The following is a 25,545-nucleotide window of genomic DNA, read 5'->3' as shown; positions in this document are numbered from 1 at the left end:
ACTTCAGATCTAAAAGAAGAAAACTACTTTAATTTCGTCTTCAACTCTACTCACCAGAACAAGTTCTAGGCAGTTTAAAACTCGGTCAAGAAGACGTAAATAAACATATGGTATCCCTAGTTTTCTGTTTGGTGTTCTATTTGTCTGTGATGGCCCTTAGAGTTGGATAGATTCTGCCTAAGCCAGAATTTTTAGTAGTTCATTGGCATTAAGATCTGCCGTCGTTCCCTTAAGTTAAGGTTAGCTTAATTTAATAACATATTAACCTTCCTGGGGGATTATCTAACATAATGTACTTTCACTATGATAGAAAACTAGATGCAATAGACTTCGTATATGAAAGACCGCTCAGAAGTACTGTACTTCGGTTCACTGTCGCTTATTGCAAAACAACTTCTCTTCCCTTTAAAAATGGTCAACGTGCAGTAAGAATCATTGTGGACACGTGTCTTTGTTATAAAGCAATCTCATTTATGCATACACAGAGCGATTTTCAACTGAGTGTCGAAAGTAATTTGCTTTTACTTTTGATATGCCTTACTACGGTCTGTGGTTGGCAAAACCCGGACCACTTTCTCAACAAATGAGTAATAAAACCCAAATCAATGATGAGTTGGTCACATTTTCCCGCGCTAATGGCGCCTATTACATTTTATTTGCTATGAATTCTGATTGGTTCATTGTACTTTTTACGTCTGCTGTGATTGGTCGGAGTAATCAGTACTTTGGTGTTGCATGATTTTACGACACTCAATTAAAAATCGTTCTATAACGTTTTGGTAAATGTTTCTTGTCCATGTAGGTGGTTGTGACCTTGCATTCATGGTTGATACTTCAACTAGTATCGGTGGAGAAGCAAACTTTAAACTTGTGATAGAGTTTGTCAAGACCATTTTCCATTCCTTTACAATGAGTGCCAGTCTACGATTTGGATTTGTTATTTTCGGAAGCAGTGTTAAGGTAACAAAGAGCTTAGCTTTTGGTTATATGGCATTTATCGTCCAAAAGGGCCTTCCAATTAGGTGGCATAAATACTTGTTATAACACAACACAACGGCACGCAACAAAGCACAACACGACACCATTTTTAAAAGTTTACAGATGCACGAAATTTTACGAAGATAACAAATTTTTAATCATCAGAAGTAGATTACTTTAGTTTAGTTAGTGTTCATATCTTAAAAATGCTTTAATTTAATTAATTATTTTTTGCGTTTTTCGTCGAGTTCCAATATCCAGCCATCTTGACCGAACAAGCTTGGTCAATAAAAAATTTATTATATGGCTTTACCTTCAAGTTAAAACTACAAAAAATCCAAAACAAAACACGAAACTGTCCAGCCGATTAGTGTAAGATTCATTTTCAGTGCATTTTTGGATTAGCATGTAATCATGGAAAGCTGTAAATTGTCTTAAGGATCGACTTTTACAATGGCTTAAAGGAAGTAAACAATTATTGAGTAACAAAAATAGGGTTTTGAACTCAAGTGCGGGATTTAAAATCCGGCAAACTCGTTAAAACTGATCGCGCGGTGGCGTAAATATGTATTGTTTCATTCAATAATTAATGATTGAATTAAGGCCGAAAACTTTTTAAAACTCTTTTTAAAGAGTTTTAAAAAGTTTTCGGCCTTAATTCAATCACCAATTATTGAATGAAACAATACATTTTGAAAATATATGCAAATATAAGAAAAAACAGAGAGAAAACCAGAGCGGGTAAATTAGAAAACTAGGCGAAACTTTTAAAGGATTTTATTTATTGCAGGGCGCTGGTAAATGGAAAACGTGAGCTTCTTCGGGCAAACTTGAGAAAAACACTTACCCTAGTGTATGTTATTGTCATTTTCGTTTTCTTTATGTGTGGCAAATAAAACAAAAATTGAAATTGAATTGAATCAGTGCAAATCACCTATATATCGTTGCATTCTTTGTAGCTGAAACAAAATTTACACTACACCACGATTATTTCGTGTCCTTTTCCTCATCTCTTGGTAGATATTGAGAGTTTTCCGAACATTTTAGTGAGTGTTTTTCCCCAGAGCCGCAGAAAAATCGAAGAAAAGAATTTCATTATTCGTGGTTTAAACTTTCCATGCCGAGCGAACGGGCAACGGTAAATCCCGAGCCGGCAAGATAGCTCCATCTTGCCCACTCGGATAGCCAATTACAGCACAGAATTTGACTCATCTCGCCCGCTCACGGAGCCAGCCATATAGTAAAGTAAAATAATGCTTAATTTAATAAGGCGAAGTTGATAGATAGAGGAATACAGAGCAGACATATCGTGATCACCTAGTAACAGGAACTCAAAGGGGGAGGGTGGTCTTTGCAGCCCTAGAGCCCCAACATTTTTGCCGTGGAGTTTTGATTCCAGGGCCCCTCTCTCCTTGGAGTCCGCATAAAAATACTCATGCTAAATGGAGCCCTGAAGTAAAGCCGTGGAGTCCAAGAGCACTGATTTTTCTGTCTTGAAGCCCTGAGGCTACACTCACGAGGCCCTCCTAACACGTGATACGATGTATCCTAAGTTTAATTTGTTTCTTAACAATAGATTCGTTTAGTCCAACAATAGGCTTTTGTTACGAAACAATACTTAGGATGCATCTTTGGGAGGCCCCTTGCTCAGCCTAACGCCACGAAACCCTAACTCCCTTTGGGACCCGGACTTAAATTCCTAAGTCTTACCTAGATTTAATAGCTTTTAACAACTTCCAGACTTGTTGAACTGTTCTCGCTATGCCCTAATGCTCTGGACCTTTTTTTAAGGTTGTGTTTGGGTTTACTCAGTACACTTCAATCTCGGAAGTGGACACGGCAATCCAGAGTGCGACGCTGATCGGCGGCGGCTGTGCCGCGGGCGCTGCTCTTTCCCAGTGTCAGTCGGGACTATTTACAGGTGCCGCCGGAGGCAGATCACGTCTGCTTATTGTACTTATGGCGGGAAAGTCTTCTGATGACGTTTCCAGCAGCGCTGGGTCCCTAAAATCAGCAAGCGTAAAAATAATCGCCGTAGGGATGGGTGGATCATTTGATCAGGCGCAGTTGACTTCTATGGCTTTCTCTTCGTCTTACGTTCTAACAGCTGCCTCATTTAGTGGTTTAGCCGGTATAAGTGGATCATTAACAACTCTTATATCGCAAGGTACGTGTAAATGAATTTTAATTGAAGTATTTTAATATTAATAAGGTCTGGGGCCAACTAACAGCGTTCAAATGAGCAATACCAAGGTCGAGAACCCAAAGACATACAAACTCTTTTACGGCGCGGGCCGCAAGGCTCCTTTGTTTATGATGATCGAACTGTATATTTTTTAACTTGGATTCAACTATGTAAATCCATTGTTAATTATTTTAAGATGGGTAAATAAAGCTTATTTAAATTATTTAAATCAAACAGATACCGCTAAGCCAAACATAGGCCAGCTATTTGGGGCCGAATGATCAAAATCATCGAAAATAAAATCAAATCAGACCATGCGACCCCTGCCTTTGGAGCCGCTCATGCAGTTCATATAAATAATACGTCCCGCAAACCAACACTCTCCCTCTTATTTTCCATTTTTAATCCATTTGAAACACTATAAAATAAAGTAATTTTACAACAAAAATATTTTAATCCCGAAAACACGTTTAATGTAAACCCTAGCGCTGACTCCTCATCTCATTTTCTGAGGCTTGCTTTCTTTGCTCATGCATTGTACGTAGTATACGTTCCATTGCATTTGCTCAGAAGTGTCTCAGTATTTATTTCTATTGTTTAGCTGGTGGGATTAGCGCCAGTGGCGGAGCAGGCGCGGCTGGAGGAGCAGGAGGAGGTTTGAAGTTCGATCTTTTTACAGTAACATCATCTTAGGGCGATTTACCTCAGCGGGACCTTTGTTTATAACTGTAGAAAAGTGCTCTCAGGCTACAGGTTCGAATTCGCACTTTTAAAATACTTTACGATTCACTAGAACAAACGTAAACGAATGGAAAGTGTGGATATAATAAACACGAACTTAAAAACTTAACCAGTGAAAGTACAACAAATCGAACAGGAAACAACTAAAAATTCACAAGCGAAAATATAAATGCCTACGAGGTCTGTAAGGCGACTCCGGATAAACAACAACTGCTTTAAAAAGGCTAAATACAAAACTTTAATTTATACTATTTTGAAAAGACAAAGAATACGCCTAATGAACTTACGAACTTGACATTAAACGATTAAACGTATCGCAATCGAGACGCCGAAAGCTAACTTGCACGACAAAATACGCATATTTAAACTAAATTACAAAACCATGCAGTACTGAACGTGATGACAAATATTTTTCACTGATTACACAACAATAAAAAAAACGGAAAATGTAACTCTCGTGGCTACAATGTCTTAAAATGTTTGACGTATCAAAGATTAATACAACAACTAATAGAAGTTAGGCCAATCTCCAACTAACCCCATACTAGGCCAATCCTTAACAGATCAATGGGTTAGTTTGTAAAGAAACCATCCTGCTGTTTCGGTGAGAGTGTGGAAACGAATATTTGATTTTATCGATAGAGCTCATAACGTAGTTTGGCCACCGTAGAATCCCTTTACGGTCGCCAAATTACCTTATCAGCTCAGTTGATAAAACAATATATTCAATCCTTTAACAGGTGACAACGTTCTCATTGTAATTTCCCGTCTGATATAAAACGCAAGTATGGACCAATACGAACATTAAACTCACATTCGAATGTGTTATTTTTCAGGGTCGTGTGATCTAGCTTTCATGTTAGACGCCTCGGAGAGTATCCAGAGCGAGGCAGACTTCACTCTGTGTATCGAATTCATCAAGGTCATTTTTCACGCATTCGGCATGGGAGGTGGAATTCGCTTTGCTTTGGTTATCTTTGGAAGTTCAGCTCAGGTTGTATTTGACTTCAGCAAATACTCCTCCATCTCAGACGTTGACAAAGCCCTTGGCGGGGTAAGCATCGATCGATCATCAACATTTTTAATAAAATTAATGCAGTTGCTGGTTTTTTTTCGAAGTTCAAGAAAATTTGGTTTATCTTAAAACAAAACATTAAATATGAAATACATGTGTAACATGTATATGCACTGCGGATGGAAGATTAAAAAGGAGAAAAAGTTCTCGCAGTTGTATACGCAACCAGACTGTTGCGAAAAACCTGAAAAAAAATTCAGGCTTGAACGGGATTTGAACCCATGACCTCTGCGATGCCGGTGCAGTGCTCGACCAACTGAGCTATCAAGCCAATTTGAAATAAAAGGTATTAGGCGCTTGTTCACCAGTTGATCTTACATAGATCAACACTTAACGCACAGGTCAAACATGTGAATTTAAAACTTTCTGTTTAATTTTGAATTTCTATTGTTATAATCTTAATTATTGCCATTATTATTGTAATTTCTCTAGCATTTATATTTCACTGAAATTTGTTGTTCATTTTACACTGAAGATGGCACAGGCAAATGCCGAAACATGTCTGTAAAACTCAGGAGTGTCGTGTTTTTCTTAAAATTAATTTCATCACTGCCTTTATCCAGACCATTTGGTTTAATATAATTCCGACGCCTTCATTAAATAATGATCACGTAAGACTATTCAACTGAAATACAAATCACTATGGACAATTGAAGCCAGCGCAGATAACTTAGGTATAGAAAAGAGAAAATCATTATCTAGGGTTAGAGATAAAAACAATAATAGCTGTATGAATATTATTCTTAAAATCAGGTTAAGCTACTCAAAGGATCATGTGCGGCTGGAGCAGCTCTATCCACATGTCAATCATCTCTGTTTGCAAGCGCTGGAGGAGGAGCCGCAGGAGGAGGAGCAGCCGCAGCTGCTGGTGGAAGTTCAGCAAGCGGAGGAGCAGCAGCTGGGGCGAGTGTCAGTGCCCGTCTGCTTGTGGTTATGATGGCAGGAAAGTCCACTGATGCGGTTGTGAGTCCCTCTGCTTCAATCAAACAAAGCGGTGTCAAAATTCTATGTATTGGTATGGGGACAAGCATTGATAAAGAGCAGATGACTACTATGGCTTCTTCGGCTCAGTATTTTCTTTCAGTGGCTTCATTCTCGGCCTTGTCTGGTATTTCGCAGCAATGCATCGGCCTGATTAGCACAGGTAATAAACTAAATATATCTGCATATCACTTTTAATTTTTCATTTTTGGCAACTTCTTTGTTATAGACCTCGCAGAGCCTAAGCAACTGAACATAAAAATCGGAAATTTCGATGTGATCAAGCTCTGTTAAAGTATTTATGCTTTCCAAAATGTTTGTCCGTGAAGTACTTCATTTACTTATCATAATAGTGTACATTTTATAAAAAAAAAAAAGTAACGCATTTGGATTTTGTGTCTCAGTGTTTGTTTACTCACCACGCCATTGGAAAAAAGTAAGAAAAAGTCGTATTTATTAAACAAGAAGGTTAAGTGAAGCGCAATTTGTTTCCTTTGCCTCGAGAAACCTTGGAACATGAATACTCCAAGAAGTTAACATTGGATTCCAATTAGTAATTTAAAAGCTTTTTCTTATATAACCTTACTCTATCTAACTTTAAACATAATATATCTGATAGCTTTTTCTGTGTTGAACAGCCGGAGGAATTTCCGCTAGTGGAGCCGCAGGTGGAGCTGGTGCAATCGGGGCAGGGGGATCTGCGGGATCTTCAATGGGAGGAGCCGGAGGAGCCGGAGCAATCGGAGCAGGGGGATCTGTGGGATCTTCCATGGGAGGAGCCGGAGCAATCGGGGCAGGGGGCTCTGCGGGATCTTCCATGGGAGGAGCCGGGGGAGCTGGAACAATCGGGGCAGGGGGCTCTGTGGGATCTTCCATGGGAGGAGCCGGAGGAGCTGGAGCAATCGGGGCAGGGGGCTCTGCGGGATCTTCCACGGGAGGAGCCGGAGGAGCTGGAGCAATCGGGGCAGGATCGTCCATGGGAGGAGCCGGAGCAATCGGGGCAGGGGGCTCTGTGGGATCTTCCACGGGAGGAGCCGGAGGAGCTGGAGCAATCGGGGCAGGATCGTCCATGGGAGGAGCCGGAGCAATCGGGACAGGGGGATCTGCAGGAGCTGCAGGTAAAATTGTCCTTAGATTTTCACTTGTAGACATAGTTGTGAACTTTGAAATGGTAGTCTTCAGCCTTCAAACTTTGCAGGAACACCCCAATATTCTCTCCAAATGAAGGACTGGCTGTGCTCATTCTGCGTGTTTTTATTTTGAAATATGGCAGAACTAAAAAAACCCTATCCCCATAAGGAACGTATAAGGGGGATAGGGAAAGCCACCCCCGCCCCATAAGCAAGGGTGCTGTTCGATATTTTTGACGACTTGTATCGGTACCTGCGTTTTCAGTAGCTGTTCATTTTATCCTTTAGAGACACGTTCCACACATATAGTGATATATCCCCCTCCCCCTCCCCCTCCCCGCACGAATATTGGGTGATGAGTATACAAAATAGGGTTCGGCGCGATACATAGACCACCTTGAGTGACGTCGCTTCTCCCCATCAGTTTCCTGAGCCATAACTTTAACTTTACCGTATAGGGTACATCTTAAGTTATCTTTTTAAGACAGACGTTTTGACAATTAAATTTCAACTGGCGACTGACAAAAAACTCTAGCAGAGGGCTCCATCATAAGCGCGTCTTCTCCTCTCTGTTGTACAAAGGTACGGTATGACTTATGTTTGAAGTCGGAGGGGAAAATACTGCCTTCAAGGTAGTCCTAGACAGAAATGTTACTCTCAGTCTTCCTTTATTGTATAAGCTGATTACAACTTCAATATTTTTTATCCGGTGTGGACGCAATGGTTTTATTGCATATTGTGAGAGGCTTTCAAAATGATATGTACCAGAGTTTGTATTTTTTATGCTGAATTATGCAGATGACGAAAAGGAAAGGGTATTTAATTTGTTTCATCATCATCGTTCAGTGTACAGTTGCAAAGTGCTGGGATTATGAAATTTTAACAATACTTGTGGATCGGCTAGTTAAAGAAAATGAGTGCACAATTTCTGCCTGTACGAGAACAATGGAGGTGACAGGATCACAGTAGACTAAACAAACGTATTGTCTAAAAGAAATAAACAAGTGGGATGCGTTGATTTAGGGAATAACCAATTTATGGCACCCGGTGTATTCAATAGAGGTTTATTGTGTTTCAAGAAGTATAAAGATGGTTTTTTAACTTAGTACATAAGGTAATTAACCACCGTAGATTAATTAACAAGATGACTTTTCGAGCGCCAGCCCTTTGTCAGAGCGAATCCGCAATGAATTCTGGGGTGGGTGGGTGTGTGTAACAGTGGAGCTATGCTAAATACCAGGAAGCATGGTAACGTGAAAAAGAGAAATAAATGAGTTGATTGAAAAGCGTTCGTTGATTGCTTGGGTATTAAGAGTTCCGATTTGAAGTTTCACAGTCGCATAGTACCGTCTTCGTCACATATATATATATATATATCATTTTACATCTAGCCGAATTTTTGAATTAGAGGCCGATAAGAACTTGAGCGCTTTTCGTGAAACGACTCCGAAACATAGATTTCTTGATTGACCTCGAAGATGTTCCGAATGAGCGAGAAGGAAGAAAGGAGGGCGGAAAAAAAGACTAAACGACAATATGTCCTTTGTATTGGCAAGAATGACTTGAACGAGACTGTTTTTAAAAATATTGGTGGAAGGTTCGCTCACATTTCATGAAAACACCCTAGAACTGGCAATGAGACCATTTCTATCCAAAAGTTAGCCATTTCAAACGGTTTTACAACATTCCGGCGAAAAATCTTTTCAAATCTTTGAAAAGAGAAACCATAAAAATTTGTACACTTCAATTCCAAAACATGGCTATCTTCGCCCCGAATAGGTTCGATAGGATACGAAAGTGAGAAGACAGGACAAATAAGAAAGAGAAGAGGAGGAAACAGCACCTTCTTCGACAAATCTTCGGGGAAAATGTTTCAATTGAATGCAATGAACGCTTTTCATTCAACTTTTCCCAACTTTATCACATTATGATGTTTCCATAATAATGCATTGTTTTATAAATAAACGACATACCAACAACAATTCCTTGATTCGAAGGACTAGCCCTCAACACATCACCTTGTTAATCTCTTTCCAGTGGCGAATTCCTCATTACCAACTAACCCTACTAACCTGATGCAGCATCGCAGTAATTTCTCTAGAAAGCAGCCCCCTTGTCGTATTAATTCTCTGGCACGGCACTCCGCACAACTTATAAGGAGTCTTCGAACTTTCTCAAAGGTGCCGTTGATCTGGCTTTCATGCTCGATGCCTCCAGCAGTATAGGTGGTGATGTAAATTTCCAGCTGTGTCTCAAGTTTATTAAGTCCATCTGTAGCAGTTTCACCATTTCGTCAAAAGCGTACCGCATAGGACTAGTCCTGTTCGGTACATCAGCGTCTGTGTCGTTTGGCTTCAGTAAATACAGTTCAGCGTCTCAACTTGACTCTGCCATTGGGCAACTGAAACTAGTAGAAGGAGCTTGTGCGGCAGGACAAGGACTCAGTAAATGTCAATCACAACTGTTCGCTCAATCACGCCAAGAGGCATCTAAGATCCTCCTGGTAATGATGGCTGGCACATCAACTGACGACGTGTCGAAAGGCGCTACCACCTTAAAGAGTTACGGTGTCAAAATATTTTGCCTAGGAATGGGAAGTTCATTTGACAAGATCCAACTGAACACAATGGCTACTTCCGAGTCTTACGTTGAGATTGTTGCCGATTATAGCCAGCTCCAAGCTTTATCCAATGTATTTGTGTCGCTTCTTGGTCAGGTCTCTCGTAGTGGTAAGTAATCAGTAATCACTTTCATTGACATTGATTACAACGTCAACTGGTGGGCAAAAAGTTTCGTCTCTCGCGTCAACCCGTCTTCTTATCATGTTGGCCTGTCATCTCGTCATGTCCTTCATCTCATCACTTCATCTCGTCTTCTTGTCGTGTCGTCATGTCGTCCTCTCACTTGTTGTCCTTGCACTTTCTCATTTGGTTTAGCAACGAACACTTGGGTACTGTCAAAGAGTCCAATATGGCCGTTGTCAAAGATGATATTCACCCGACTAATGAGCTAAAACAGATTATGCTGGTTGTCACTGAACTTTTGCTAAAACAGCTGAAGAACTGACTGCGTTAGAGCATAGACGGAATCAATTATCTCTGCGTTGTCATTTAACAAGGGTATGATATTTAAGGGTAGCTGTGTGATTCCCACACACCTGTGTACCATTCTTTGCTTTCACAAGTACATCTTTAAGGGAACTCACTCTTGTGTACGGTGTTATTGGCGGCTGCTTGTATATTTCTTTGAGCACTCTCTTTTATAAAATGATATTTATTCACGAGTATTCCAGTATTCCGTCTACCATATTTATGTACTGATGCCTGACAATTTGTTACAAAAGCCATGGTTCCCTTCCTTTTTCGGCTGTTCCTTCATCTGAAGACTGGCTTTCTGTCTCATGTGATCACATCTTCTCATGATCACATCATCTGACGGTATCTTCTCTCGGTTAGGTGGGCCGTGAAGGTTTCATTTGTCTCTTCAAACAATATTTCCCAAACATATAAATGTAACTGTTAATTTGTGTCCAAGGGGAGAAGTTCATAATCTATGCTTCGCTTACTTGTGCCAGGCGCTAACGCGCGTTGGCCTGGTATTTCTCCTTAACGTTTTTCGTGAATATGCTGCCATTAAAGCGCCCGCCATGTATATGCAGATATCAAAAACAAATTTCAATTTAGAGTGCAGGGATAGAAGGCGTGAGTTTTTACATAAAGCATTGTTTGATCCAGGCATGGAAAGGGTTTGCAAATTAGCTTTGTCAGTTGGCTTTTCCTGTGTTATTGAAGTGTAAACACAGGTTGTGACAGAAAACGATGAACAGACACTTTGAGCGGGCGACATGACAGAACGACAATTTGAAGTGACAAAACAAAGCGCTGAGGTGACGTGTTTCCAGGAAAAAAACGACTAGTCGAAGAGTTTAGATGACGGAACATCGTCTGGAGGTGACAAGATGACAGGTTGACGTGACCGAACGACAAGATTAACGTTTTTTCCACAATTTGACACCATAGAACATATAACTTTCTACAAATCCTCAAATTCTATCGAGTCAAGAGTAGAGCCATTTGCATAGTGTCTGGTGTATAGCTGTTACACTCCAACTGATTCGTTATTGAAAATGGTGCACCCTTAAGAAGGTCAGATTAACCTCTCGTGTCTATTTGACTTTGTACGAGGACACAATAATACTATACGCGCACTATCATTAAATTTACAGATATCTCGGTGACGTAACTGAGATGGCGAGAAAATGCTTACAAAAGCTATGGGATCGAGACATTGTAGAGGATATGTTGATCGGTCGTTGTTTAGATTGTCACAATCTCAATATTTTCCAATGTGGTACTCACGCTGAAGTTTACACTTGGTGTTAGCAGCTTCTTTTTGACGAATCGTCGAAAAAAATTGGGAGAATTGTACATTCTTAGGTGTATTAAATAAAGCAAACAAGAATGTAGTTTTGTGAATGCGATAAAATCTATTTACGCGAGAGTTGGCAACTTTCACACTGTCGTTTAGGAGGAGCTTCTGGATCTTCTGGAAGTGCAACAGGAGGAAGTAGCACAGGAGGCATAGGTGCTGCAGGATCCACATCCGGGTCAATAGGTGGAGCTGCTGGGGGTTCAATAGGATCAACAACCGGCATAGGTGCAACAGTAACAGGGGGAATATCTGGGTTACCAGGTGGAGCAACTGGTACCTCAGGAGGAAGTATGGGTGGTGCAGCCAGTGGAACCATGTCAGGCACAACAGGTGGAAATCTTGGAGGTTCCTCGGGTTCAATAACAGGCGGAGGTGTAGGCGGAGCTTCAACAGGGGGCATATCGGGAACAACAGGTGGAGTAACTGGTATAGCAGGAGGAAGCGTGGGTGGCGCAGCTGGTGGATCCATATCAGGCACAACAGGTGGAAATCTTGGAGGTTCCTTGGGTTCAATAACAGGCGGAGGTGTTAGCGGAGCTTCAACAGGGGGCATATTGGGAACATCAGGTGGAGCAACTGGTAAAGCAGGAGGAAGTATGGGTGGAACAGCTGGTGGATCTATGTCAGGCACAACAGGCGGAAATCTTGGAGGTTCCTCGGGTTCAATAACAGGCGGAGGTGCAGGCGGAATCTCAGCGGGAGGCATATCGGGATCATCAGGTGGCGCAACTGGTATCTCTGGAGGAAGTATCGGAGGGGCAACTGGTGGAAATATTGGAGGTTCCTCGGGAGCAATAACAGGCGGAGGTGTGGGTGGAGCTTCAACGGGGGGAATATCTGGATCATCAGGTGGAGCAGCTGGTATGTCAGGAGGAAGTATGGGTGGTGCAGCGGGTGGATCCATGCCAGGCGCAACAGGTGGAAATCTTGGAGGTTTGTCAGGATCAATAACCGGTGGAGGTGTTGGTGGAGCTTCAACAGGGGGTATATCTGGATCATCAGGTGGGGCATCTGGCATGTCAGGAGGAAGTATAGGTGGTTCGACAGGATCTCTTTCGGGTACAAAAGGCGGAAATGCTGGAGGTTCTTTGGGATCAATCACCGGTGGAGGAGTTGGCATATCAGGTGGTACGGGCAGCATAGGTGGTTCTCTATCTGGTACATTAGGTGGGGCTGTGGGAGGTGCAGGCGGATCTCTTAGTATAGGCGGAATAGGAGGGTCTAACGTTGGAGGAACTTCAAGTGGTGGTATTGGAGGTGAGTTTTTGCCTTCGTTTAAGCCGTTTTTCTTTCTAATCATTTGGCTTTGAGAAGAGTACTTGACACCCATTTACTACGTCGATGGATTGGGAAGCGAAAAAACGTCAAAGGACAAGAATTGTTAGCAGGAATGATGCATGAAGAAGCTGTCAAATGCTGTTCCTTCAAAGTGTTTGATGAATACGTTTGTCTTCAGTGGTAGTGCATGCCAGTTGCATGACTGTGGTTGTAGAAATTCATCCTGTGCACGTAGCAGGGCAGTGAGACAAAGTGAGGTAGTGTGACATGATGAGGTCTTGTAACAAGTAAAAAAGTGTGGCGAGTTGCAAGATTTTACTGCTGAGCTGTGACATTTTGTGTGATTTAAAGGTAATTTGTTTAACTTATGAAGACAACATACTTTCTACTAAGGTGCATGGCTACGTCAATCGTCCATTTACAAAACACAATCTTTCTGTATACGGCGTTATTCCTAGTGAACTTGCGGTCTTGTGACTTGCACTGTCATTTCGATGTCAAAAGCTTGAGATTACTTAGCCTGTGAACAACCTCCTCTCGTGGTTTCTAATCTTTTCTCTATAATATCTCTGCACGAATTTTTGAAGATAACAAGTGGAGTTAATGTAAAAATTTTCTATTCCTTTTAGAAAGAATATAGATGTTATAAATTAACGACATTAAGGCTTATGTTGTACCATTCTTGATGGAGAACGAGCTACAAGACAACACGACGAGAGGAGACAAACATTTTGCTTTGACAATAACAAATTCAAATGCAGTGTGTCCCTTATAGCTCTAAACGATCATTAAATCAATATGTAAGACGTAACTATTGTCACATGAATACATCTATGGACAAGAAGCTAAGTTTGCATTCCCACGAATTGAAATAACTAACTGTGGGAATATAAATAACGTTGTGACTATCTTTTCATCATTTAAACAAGGTGGAGGAATTTCTGCTGGCGGGGCCACAGGGGGAGCGGGAACTATCGGAATGGGGACATCCATGGGAGGCGGAACAGGAGGAACCGGAGCAATTGGTGTAGGCGGATCAATGGGAGGAGTTACAGGAGGAACCGGTGCAACTGGTGTAGGGGGTTCCATGGGAGGGATTTCCGGAGGAACAGGAGGTACAGTGTGCAGTTTTAACTACGTATTCACTCCTTTTATTTCCCTTACTTGTTACATGCATCTCTTCTTTTACTTTTACAAGCTTTGGGGTACCATAGTTACTCGAATGGACACATGCTTATTTATTACATCATGAACTGTTATTTGACAAAACTTAGTGAATGACAAAGCAAGTCAAACCGAAAAGAAAGTTTAGCGTAATGAACGAAATAGTGCTTATAAATGGGTGTTTTTCGAGTAACTAGGCGACCAAAATTCAATCAGGTGAAGGCAGATATTTTGATAATAATCTGTACAGTTATTATGTAATGGTGATTAATTTATAAAGGATAAATTTCACTACTGTAAAAGAACTATAGCTCGAATTAAGTTTTTTTTCATCTTATTAAGGCACAAACTTAAATCAAAGTTCACTAAACGTTTGATCAATATCACCATATTTTACCTATCATAAAAATGCACAATGTCTTCCTTGAAAGAAGAGTCCTCTTAAAGTATAGTAGAGTGCAACTGTATTCAAATCACCGGCTCTCCGAACCACTCCGGTCTCGAGATAAATTACAAAAAAATCGTTTTCCTTAGGCATCATTTTCATTAATTTGAAATTTCTAACTTAATTTTTTTTTCTGAACGAATTTTGGTTTGAATGTTTGGTTTTGAATGGATTACCCTCTAACAATTCCATAAACTCCTATCAAATTTAGACAGCTCTGAACGACAAATATAAATTCTGATAGGTTGTTGACATCCCTGTAAATAATTTTAAATTCAACCCAGCTTCATTACATCAGTTCCACCAGTGTCCTATCTTTCTGAGATATATTTTTCCGTTTAACTTTAAAACGGTGGCAGTTAAAAGACTTAATTTTACCACGCAGGGGTAGCCACATTAAGACTTGTATGCAGGATAAGGCCTCTTCACTTGCCTCACTTGTGTTTATGCCAGCCTTCAGTTGCTAGTTGCGGAGTTCAAAACGTTGGTCAAGGTAATTACTGCATCCCTCCTCCCAAAATCTAAAACACAGGGACCAACAGAGACATTACTCGTTATAGGACAAATGACGGCTGACATTAACAATCGACACGATTCCAAGAGCCATTCTGTTGGGACAATTCTGGCTATTGTTGTTTTGGTTCAGGAGTAGCAGAATAGAAAAATGTCAGTTTCCTAAAGAACGCAACCTCACCTCTTCCTTTTAACCTGGAAACCCTCCCAAGAGAACGCAATTCCTTTTGTTCTGGCAAAACTGTATTCTGTTCGTTCTGCTATCAGGGCCAGAGTGAACGGAATACTATTCTGTTCATTCTGAAAACAGAATAAGTTCCAAAAGAAAATAAATGCCATCTATTCCGTGTATTTCTAGTCTGGAATAGTCCCACAAGAACGAGCCCTAACTCTTTCGTGTTACTACTGGACATTAAATAGCGGTTCCGAGGGAAAATTGAACAACATGTACGTATTAACAAGCATCTATCCTGACAACTGGAAGCTTACATATAGGCGATCAAATCCTCCATAGGCAAGAAAGCGTATCAAAGAAGATCAGTGATTGGTTTTCCAAATAATAACAGTTTTATTGCTGACAGCAAAGGCAGGCAAATATATGATCGCGGGAAGACAAATGAAACGGATAGAGCAAATACTTCAGAACCTGCAGATAATAGAAAACACACAGTGCTTAGGATAACAGTTAGTAAACAATCTCAGAATCAGAATCAAAATACTGGGCAACCAAAAGTGCTTTTACTTGGCAATAGCCGGAAAGACAAGAGCACGGCAATGCTGCAAGCCACGGCACAAAAAACAGTACAAGATATGTTGCAAGGTGTGAGAATTCCCTTGACGTTTCATGTAAACACTAAACCGCCAAATGAAGATGTGCCAATAAACAAACTCCTAAGTGACAAGCCTCTTCCAAATGATAAAGAGGATTTTAATACCAGCAGCGCTCTCCAAAATCCCAAACTATCTGAGTCTCCTACAGGGAAATCTCCGGATGTGCAAGACAACCTCGAACCTAAGGTGGTACTAGAGGCAAAATTAGCTCCACTTAGAATAGGTATCCACCTAGATGAAGACAAGAAGAACGACGCAGAAAATGATTCCACAAACGTTGATCACATATCTTTGCAAGATGTGTTAAAGGATATCGATGATTCATCTAAAACGACCAATGCCACAGAAGTAGAAAGCAACCCAGAGAAAGAAAATTCGGTTGTCATTGACTTAAATGATGATACAACTAAAGGTAGTAAACCAACTTCAAAGCAGACAAATTTCCACAAAAACGAAAGAAAATTGGGCAAGGTCCACCTTGAAGCAATCAGCCACGAAGACAACAAAAATGGCACCGACGTAGAGACGGCTGGAGTATCCATAACTACAGAGAGCAAAGGACTTCAGACAAATGGTCTTATAAAGATTCTTCTTTCCAAGCTGCTTGGAAGTGACATCAGTGACGCACTTAAAGGAAAAGTTGCAAAAGAAATTAAATACGCTGGCGGTCTAAAAATTCCCAGTGATGACGACCAAAAGCAGAGACCTGTTTCTAGTTCTCCGTCTTTAGATGAGGCGTCGACAGCAGCAGTGGGAACTCTTGTGGAGTCTCCCCCAGGGACCGTACAGGGGGTGGATACAGCAGAAATGAACAATGGAGGTGTGCAGCCACTTGCATCTCCGCCTGTCTCTGCAGCTATGCCTGCTCCTTTTCGTCCTCCTCCTCCGCCTGCTATCCCTTCTCCTTCTGTACCTAACACTGTCCCAAGTCATCCGGAGTGTGCTGGAGGAAGTCCTGAACTCCTGCTACTGAATCCTGCTGGAAACAGAGTTCCTGGTAATCTCCATCCTCCAGGGGGCCGGGACTGTTATTACGAAATGCAGAGGTTGCCCAACCTTCATGTTGCCCCAAGTTCCCCAAGTGGGATGTTACTTGAGTCTACCTTTGGGCCGCCACACGGTTTAGGTACAGGTATTCTTTCTTCTGCAGCAGCACCACCAAGTCCTTTTTCCAGGTTATCATCTAACGGGGGAAGCTATGCGTCTAAAAATGCTGCTGGACAAGGAGTTGAATCCCCTCCTGGTACTATTATGGCGGTTGGTACCAGCTCTAGTCCCAGTATCAATGAAATACAGCGGGGAGATTACGGTAAGATAACGTGATGAGCATGCACATGGGCAATGCCGACTGAGTTGAATGGTGCAGAAGGAAAATACCCTACAGTCGGTCCAAATAACAGGACAGTGAGGCTTCAATATGGCGAGCAATGGACTAATACAGCTTCCTAATGGCATGATATGCTGAAATGCTAACTATATGAAGGATGCGCAATTCTAATGAAAATTGAGGTGGTGAAAAGGGGATGAGCCTCGTAATCTACCTAAACTAACACTCACTTAAAAGTGTGAGCTTAAATAACACGAGAACGTTGATATGCTGAGTCAGATTTTCTATTTCAATGGATAATGCAAGGCTGGGAGAGTGAATGGCCATAACGAAATTAAAGAACAAGCGTTATCTACCAAAATAAATAGACAATCTTAATTGTACCTAGAGGTCACTAGGAACAATATCCAAAGCAGATGGCAAAGATAACCGGCAATGTAGCATTTAAATGTTTTTTTTTTTGTAAGCTTCCCATAATGCTTTCATTTATACAGTACGTTTATGCTCTTCTAATATGGATAATGCTCAACCGACATGCTGGAGTGTCCATTTCGGCACATGGCGCACCAATTAATGTTAAGGTATTATCGAACAGCATATACAAATGCAGAAGGAATGAAATAAAATCAAATAACCACGAAATCGAAAGAAAAAGTCTGATAAGAATTTGTAATAAATTTGTAGTCAATAATTTCACTTGGTCACAATATACTATTGAACAATTTTCACCCGACAAATGTATCCCCCTTGGTCCCTCTCCCCCCCCCCCCCCCCCCAAAAAAAAAAGATTCTGGTCTGATTAACGCTAAATGTTCAGTTATCTGTAAATGTATGTCTTAAGATTACCCAGCATAATTTTGGTTCCGATTAACAGCTATTTAATCATCTTGAGGACATTGCAACATATGTACCTTTCTTCCAGTAACTTTAGGAAAGAAGCAGTATAAGAGTAAATGTCATTTTATTTTTTAAAAATAATTCTACATTCTATATGTATATCTGCTACTTTTTAAAAGCAAAACTTTCAAAAGACGTTCTATATGTATATCTGCTTTTTTTTTTCAAAAACAAAACTTTTAAAAGAATTGCTCCTTCTATGCTCTAACGCCAAAACTAAATGTACATGATATTTCCAATTAATGTCCAGTGATAAACGCTTATAACTTGGAATAGTGGTGTCTTGCCTTAATAGAGATTTAATTCAAGTTCAAATGACTTGAGCGAAAGTTGACGTTTACAATATAATGCGCTGCTTTAGCTTTCCAGCACTGTGTAATTGCAAACTGATACAATTTTATCATTGATACTCTTTGCTGCATTTAAATATCTTAATTAATATTTAAAAAAAGCATAATATATATAATACGTTTAAAGCCTGTCTTTTAAGTGAGACCTGATGAGAAGCCATTGCGAGTATGAAAATAATCTGTATTTGCATGTCAATCATGAAAGTCTGCGCACTCTGGATCGGTTTGCAATGAAAGGTGACCTATTCCTTCTTTCTATTCATTTGCGTTCTATTCATTTTTGGACTCCATGATTTCTCTAAGTCGTTTTATTTTGTTCTTATCAACAGCTTCAACTGGAATGGGAGGAGGAATGATTGGTGGTGGCGGAATGAACGCTGGTGGTGGTATGGTAGGAGGGGCGAACATGAGAGTCGGTGGGAATATGGGAGTAGGAGGGGGAATGGCTGGAGGAGGTGGTGTAGTAGGAGCCGGCGGAAACTTAGGTGGTGGTGGAATGATAGGTGCTGCAGGAAACATGCCTGGAGGTGGAGGAAACATGGGTGGCGGAGGCGGCAACATGATAGGCGGTGGCGGGAATATGATAGGAGGAGGTGCTGGAATGGTAGGTGTAGGCGGAGGTATGGGTGGAGGGGGCGGCGGTATGATTGGTGGAGGAGCTGGGAATGCTGGTGGAGGTATTGGTGGTATGGGAGGGGGAATGGGTGGAGGAATGGGAGGTATTGGCATGGGTGGGGTCGGTATTGGAGGAGGATTTGGAGGTGCTAACATGGGAGGAGCCGGAGCAGGAAGAGTAGGAGGAGCTAGAGGAATAGAACGTAAGTCTTGAAATTAATTTTGTCATTACAGCTACACGAGAAATAATACTTATTAGAAGTAAAGAGAACCTTATTACATTTCGCTAATTCAAATAAAAATAATTCGTAAGATGCGATTTCCGTTGTCATAAATTAAAAAAGAAACAACATTAGTTTCTTTTTTCTTTCTTTGCAGTTATTCTGGATCTTGGTTTCTTAATCGATGGATCCTCTGCCGTGCTCAGTGAACAGAACTTTCGGCAAATTCTGAACTTTGTTAGTGCAGTTGCCCACTCCTTCTCAATTGGCCACGACTCAACTCGAATTGGAGTCGTAGTGTTCTCACTTGAGGCTTTCGTCATCTTCAATTTCCACACTTACTTTGATATTCAAAACATAGATCAGGCTTTGAACTCTGTGCAATATCCAGGAACAGACGGACCAGGAACATACATTGGGCGGGGTCTGCACGTTTCAAAACATTACCTTTTTAGCAACTCTGGAAGAGCCCGTGCTCCACGAGCCCTTATTGTGGTCGCAGCGGGAAGGTCAATTGACGACGTTATCACCCCTTCCATGGACATCAGATCATACAGTGTGGAAATGTTCTGTGTAGGTGTTGGGAATCTTTACAGTAAACTTCAGCTTCATGCCATGGCAAGTTTTCCGCACAGCGAGCATATCTTCAGAGGAGACTATACGCAGATGGGAAGTACAGCACAACAAGTTGTGACGAAAATTTTGAAAGGTAAGTGTTCGAATAGGCTGTACCTTTCCTTCAGCGAACACCACTCTACCTCCTTTAAGTATCTACCAGCTTTCTATGATGAATTCGGTAATCTGATTGGCTAGGCTACTCGATGTCTATTCTGTACCTGCACGAGAGCAGCAATTTTCCTTTTCTGTGGAATATTAATCTGAGCCATATTATAACTGTTAAGCAGTGAGCTTTTTTTGTTTTTATTAATTGCACGGCCACACCCTTCTCGTGCTTAAGAAAGTTTATCTTTCAGTCTTAAAACCCTAATGCTTTGGATAAGACAAGTAAACCCAAATCATGGTCCACAGAACGAACTCAAGGGCAATGTCCACAGACACTTCCGCTACCACAGAGACTTGGCTAGCCTCGTGAGGTTTCCAAGATATTCATAGGGTAGGGGAGTGGTAGAACTTAAGTGTTTTGCTGTAAATAACGTGTTTGAGTTAAATATGTGCACATAAGCACCTCCTCTTTTAATCTTACTTTTCAGGTATTTCAGTTCATTACTGCCGTCCCTGCTATGATGGTAAGTTCAAATGTTTCCGTCAGTTCATTCAGCCATGAGGTGTTCAGTCTTAGTAGGAAAATGTTTGAGGGCTTGGACTTTCAGAGTGGAAGAGTGACCATGATAACCTGAGACAACACGGGCAATAATTCTGTATATAGCTTATCAAAACGTTGAATTTGTTTTGCACGTTTTAAACAAGTGGTTATCTAGTATCCATGCATTGAACCCTTCATGTTCACATTGCCAATTACCCCCATAATCACCCACAACCTCGCAGCTCTGTCGGTAGCGCAATGGTGATTGAATCCGGAGCTCTTGGAGACCTCGTGTGATCTCCCATTTCCTTACTGGAGCTAACACTCACTGGGAAATTCATGAGTTCACTTAGCACTACACCATACCTTGTATAGTGAATTTTCTGCTCCATCATTTGTGTCATTTAGTACTAGTGGGACAACATTCATCCTACCCACCTCGTTATCCAGTATTGACGACAGATGCAGAGTTAAAAGTGAAACATAAATTTAATTTTCCTGTCAAATATCGGTTGCCATGGTAATATCAAATTCAATAAGCACTCTGGTTATTTCAAAATGGTTTGTAGATAAGTTTCGGAAGAATTCTCGCAGTTTCATGGCGTTTACGCAAATATTAAAGTCAAATATTCAAGATTTTTCGGGACCAAAGTCGCCGGGCGCGGCGACCTTGAAGAAATAACGAATAAATTCAAACTTGAACGGTATTCGAGCCCACGACCTGTCACCTCACTCTCTTTATCAGTCAAATTTTCGCATTTCTGTTCTTTTCTGTCTTGTTGTTTGTATGTTTTTTTATCCCTCATGAGCTGTTTTCTTTTTGCGATCTTCTTGTTTAAGGACACCAGCAATTGTGTGACTACTGTCCCAGTGAATTTCAAAATCAGGATCAGGATAATGACATGGATGAGATGGATGACGGCTACAAACGTCACCATCAACGTCATCATAACCACCGTCTGGGTCACGCCGAACCGATTAGCGGTGATCGTCGACATCAAAAGGCGAAAAGACCAGTAACAAAGGTCGATGGAGACTACGAGACTGACCAATCAAGGCACTTCAAATCAACGAAAATACGCCATTTCCGAAAGGAACGAAAGGACAAAGATGCCAATTTGGCTAAAAGCAATGAACCGGTTCAGTCTACATCGCAACTTTTAAAGGATGAAACTTCAGACGCCATAAATACTGAATCAGCAAATTATGGAGAATATAAATATGAAAATTTGAACATTGAGGACCATGGTAAGCAAATGTTTAGCCTAATTCAATGAATGCATATCGGCGCAAATTCATCAAAACGTTGCGTTTTCAAGCTCTTGTTTCAAGTTTTTAGCGAGGTGCGTCAGAAATAATCGCTAGTGCGTCGTAACATGGTCAAAAAAGAGTCCCTTTTCCAATCATCAATCCATGAATTAACCTTGACTAATTTACTACCCCTTTGCTTTTGCTTGAACGATATTGTTTAGCTGAGGACGTTGAAACAGCATTTCACCAGTGATTCACAAAGAACAAGCTTATTATCCCGAATTAATATTCTTATTTGAAACAAAAAAATATAGTACATATTTATATTTCAAAAAGATGTAGGGTGCGTTCGATTAACCCTATTACGGAATAGGAATACATTCAATGATGACAATAAATCCTCATAAGAGGTTTTTGGAGTTACTGGAAGACAAAATCGCTTTTAAATTATCAAGTGTCAGCGAAAATATACAGAAATATCTTTACAAATTTAATTCAAAAGAGAAATCTAACAGCTATTCCGCTTGTTCTTATTATGGAATACGGTCAATTGAACACAACCGTAGTCTTCACAAACACGGCACAACGAAAACCTGATTCCGAGAGGAAATTCTAACCCATGACATGGCATCAAAACCAATCAAAACCATAACTTATCATGATTGACGGACACATTGAATCTTCCATCAACGTGACATATTCCCCTGTTAAATTTCCTGTCTAAACATCATTGCGAATTTGTTTTTAAAATATTGACTTGGTTTTCTTGACAGACTGCAAAGACTACTCAGATGACTGTAGCGAATACGCATCACGTGGTTACTGTAGTGATTACGCTCCAACTGCCAGCATTGGGACCATCAACATGATGTGCAAGAGGGCCTGTGGGACGTGCACGGAAATGACGTGAGTTGGTGAATAATTCCGCCTCCTTTGTAGATGGTGGACGTCACAGAGAGAAATTGATGTTTCAGAGAAAACGTTCACTGTACATGACGCTTGCGTGGAAGACAGAAAAACAACGTCCGAAGTACAACAGTGACGTCAAACAACTACATACGAATTATTGTTCTACTGCTGCACCATGGCGATAACGTAACAGATCGTCAGCTCTTGGAAGACAGTATTGACTGCAGGGATTAACGACTTCCAGTTAGGATACTATATGGAAACAAGTTAAATACAGAAAGACCAATCACAGATCTAATAATGAGACTAGACGTGTACTGAATGACTGAAGGCAACTATACTGTATAGTATCCAGGATATGCTGGGGTCATCTTGACTCTCCAAAGACACACATGCAAGTAGTCAAGCACAGAAGGGTTCGTTTTAACTACAGCTCTTGATACTTGAAAATGCAGGTTGACTTAGAACGAGGACATGGATGAAGACGACAGTCCACTTAGGAAGCTTAACAAACAAACGACATATGACTGTTGTAATGGACAATATATGAAACAATGTGACAAGTCTGCCTATTTGAAAATAGTCTATTTTTATAATCAAAAAAATTATTTTCTCCTTTTTTGTAGGTTTTTTGTAGTCTGCTTTAGTTTTTTTATGAAAACTTTGTTCAAAACCAAGAAGAATGTCATTATCCATTATGTGATACACCTTTTAACACGTGGCAGATTATGTGTTGAATATCTCAGATTTCCGTTCGGTTTTCAGGTCAAAAGAGAAACAGGATATGTATCAAGTCGACGAGAAAGACCCTTTTTACAAGAAAGGGGACATCCGAAAATCACACCAGAAGAGACCAAAACATTTGGAGCCTCGATTAAATACTTTGTAGCAGACCCCGAACTAAGACATAAGTATCTCTGGAGCGCAAAACTGAGTGCGCCCATTTTGTTGACTAGTCGAACTTGGAGTTCTCAAAATTGTAAGTCGATGCCATTTTTTGCAAGTTTTCATTTTGTTTAGGCCTCAGCGATAACCATAACAAAATATCGATACAATCAAAGCCATTGATACGCGTAAAGCTCTTTGATTAGCTGTATCGATTTTTCTTGTCGCGAAATGTCTTTTCTAAACATAGCCCACTGGTGAATCTCCATGGCTACTCTGTACAGTACCCGGGGTAGTCAATCGATAAAAATCGGTATCGATCTATTAATCAATAAATCGGTAAAATTCGGTAAACTTGATTTGATTAATATTAATTGTATCGATCAATCGGTAGGAATCGATGACACACTCGTTTCGTTTATCGATTTACCTTGATTTTTACTCATTTCATCGATTTACATCGGAAATTTTTTTTTCTCAGTAACATTAGCTCATCACTGGAATTTGTACAAGAAATGACAACTGACTTCATGCAAACAGTACATCTTTTGACCAATGAGTTGAAAATATCATGAGTGTTCACTTTCTGATTATGGCAGCCAGGTTTGTACGCTCCTGATTTCTCCCGGTTTCTGTCGTTGTGAAACCGTACGACAACCTCAGTGCAACGGAAATGATGCATGTCGTGTGTTACTAATGCGCCAAGTAATTATAATTTTTGCACTGTTTAGGCTTCTCGCCATTCGAAGAAGAAAACATTAGGAAAGCATTAGTTTCTTGCTCTTTGGTGAGATACTGCTTTCGCGCTATTTAAATAAATTCGGGAAAATCGTCGCACGTGCGCGCATTTACTTTTTATTAAAAAGGGAAATTATTTAACTACGTTTACGGCACTGGAAAAGCAAACGCAAAACCTCTTTTTCTTCAATGTTAAGGGTCTGAGCCTTACGTTTCATGCCAATGAACAACATTGTTGGACTTCCGTTATAAATTGATAAAATCAGGAAAAATCGATAATATCGATTTGACACACCAAATTAATTTATCGATATTTAATTTATCGGTAAAAATCACTTGATCGAGACCTATTTCTATCCGCGATACCGATTTTTATCGTTTGGCTACGCCGGGTACAGTATACTTCTTCTTGAGTACTTCTGCACACATCCAACTGAACCGAAACTCGGCAAGGTTTTGTATTTTACAGAAAGTATTGTAACTGTAAAAAAAAAAAAAAAACCTTTTGACGAACAAATCATTTTTCATGTAAACTCAAATGAAATTTTGTCATCATGCTTTAGATTTCCTAATTAAACATTCCCAGTTGAATCTACTCTCAAACTAGTCGTTTATATATTACAAATAAAATAGTGATAAAAAGTTGGGTTAAAATGGTTTAATGATTCTTAAATCATTAACGAAACCCAGAAGCTTGTTAGCCATAGTGCACATTTTAACGTTCATTCTTGACCCGCTCGGGTAGGGTTGAGGGTTGGAACTTAATACCATCTCCCATCAGGGACAGTTCCCTTCCACTGAAAGGCTTCATAGACAAACCATAAAAATACTATATAAATAATAATAATAATAATAATAATAATAATAATAATAATAATAATAATAATAATAAATAAATAAGTGCTTTGTTTATAGTGGAAATGCACTTAGCTACCCAAAGCTAGTTTACAGGCATTCCACTCAGAAAATAAAGGGAAATAATCAAATCGAACTTAACATGTTAAAAATCCTAACTGGCAGGAGGCAAACCAGCTGGCTATTTACAAGCGTGGCCGAGGCGGGACTTCAACCCGGGACCTCCGGATTTCAAGTCCGGCGCCCTTACCACTGGGCCACGCCGCCTCCTATAATCTATATGAACCCGATAATCCTAGCTAATGGGAATCTATATGGCTCGCACATAGTTTGCGAGAAAAGAGCAAGCTCTCCTGGCTGAGGCGGGGGGGGGGGGGAGAAGAGGGAGGTTCTCCCCTCCCCGCCCCTCCTCTTCGCCGAGAGCTTGCTCGCAGGCTAGCTCGCACACTCGATCGTCAACTGAGTTGCTTTCTTTGTTTGT

The 25,545-nt window shown here is 40.6% G+C and overlaps 1 protein-coding gene across 1 annotated transcript in view; it reads left to right on the top strand.

The window, feature by feature from the left end:
* LOC146474440 (uncharacterized) overlaps nucleotides 1–24,798 on the top strand; it is a 38,206-nt gene extending 13,408 nt beyond the window's left edge. The window contains exons 8-22 of the mRNA XM_085117040.1: nucleotides 803–960; nucleotides 2,770–3,145; nucleotides 3,765–3,818; nucleotides 4,741–4,958; nucleotides 5,733–6,123; nucleotides 6,599–7,078; nucleotides 11,618–12,778; nucleotides 13,729–13,914; nucleotides 15,436–17,061; nucleotides 18,656–19,144; nucleotides 19,320–19,871; nucleotides 20,374–20,409; nucleotides 21,267–21,674; nucleotides 22,451–22,583; nucleotides 23,352–24,798. Of these exons, the coding sequence (XP_084973166.1) occupies nucleotides 803–960; nucleotides 2,770–3,145; nucleotides 3,765–3,818; nucleotides 4,741–4,958; nucleotides 5,733–6,123; nucleotides 6,599–7,078; nucleotides 11,618–12,778; nucleotides 13,729–13,914; nucleotides 15,436–17,061; nucleotides 18,656–19,144; nucleotides 19,320–19,871; nucleotides 20,374–20,409; nucleotides 21,267–21,674; nucleotides 22,451–22,583; nucleotides 23,352–23,475 (6,392 nt within the window). The 3' untranslated portion in view covers nucleotides 23,476–24,798. The remainder of the gene's footprint in view (nucleotides 1–802; nucleotides 961–2,769; nucleotides 3,146–3,764; nucleotides 3,819–4,740; nucleotides 4,959–5,732; nucleotides 6,124–6,598; nucleotides 7,079–11,617; nucleotides 12,779–13,728; nucleotides 13,915–15,435; nucleotides 17,062–18,655; nucleotides 19,145–19,319; nucleotides 19,872–20,373; nucleotides 20,410–21,266; nucleotides 21,675–22,450; nucleotides 22,584–23,351) is intronic.
* Nucleotides 24,799–25,545: the final 747 nt, after the last annotated feature.

Source organism: Pavona decussata, unplaced genomic scaffold, assembly GCF_977016875.1.
Source record: "Pavona decussata unplaced genomic scaffold, jaPavDecu1.1 SCAFFOLD_89, whole genome shotgun sequence".
Classification (NCBI taxonomy): Eukaryota; Metazoa; Cnidaria; class Anthozoa; order Scleractinia; family Agariciidae; genus Pavona; species Pavona decussata.
Note: the sequence above shows the minus strand (reverse complement) of the source record. Positions and strands in the feature narration are given on the sequence as shown.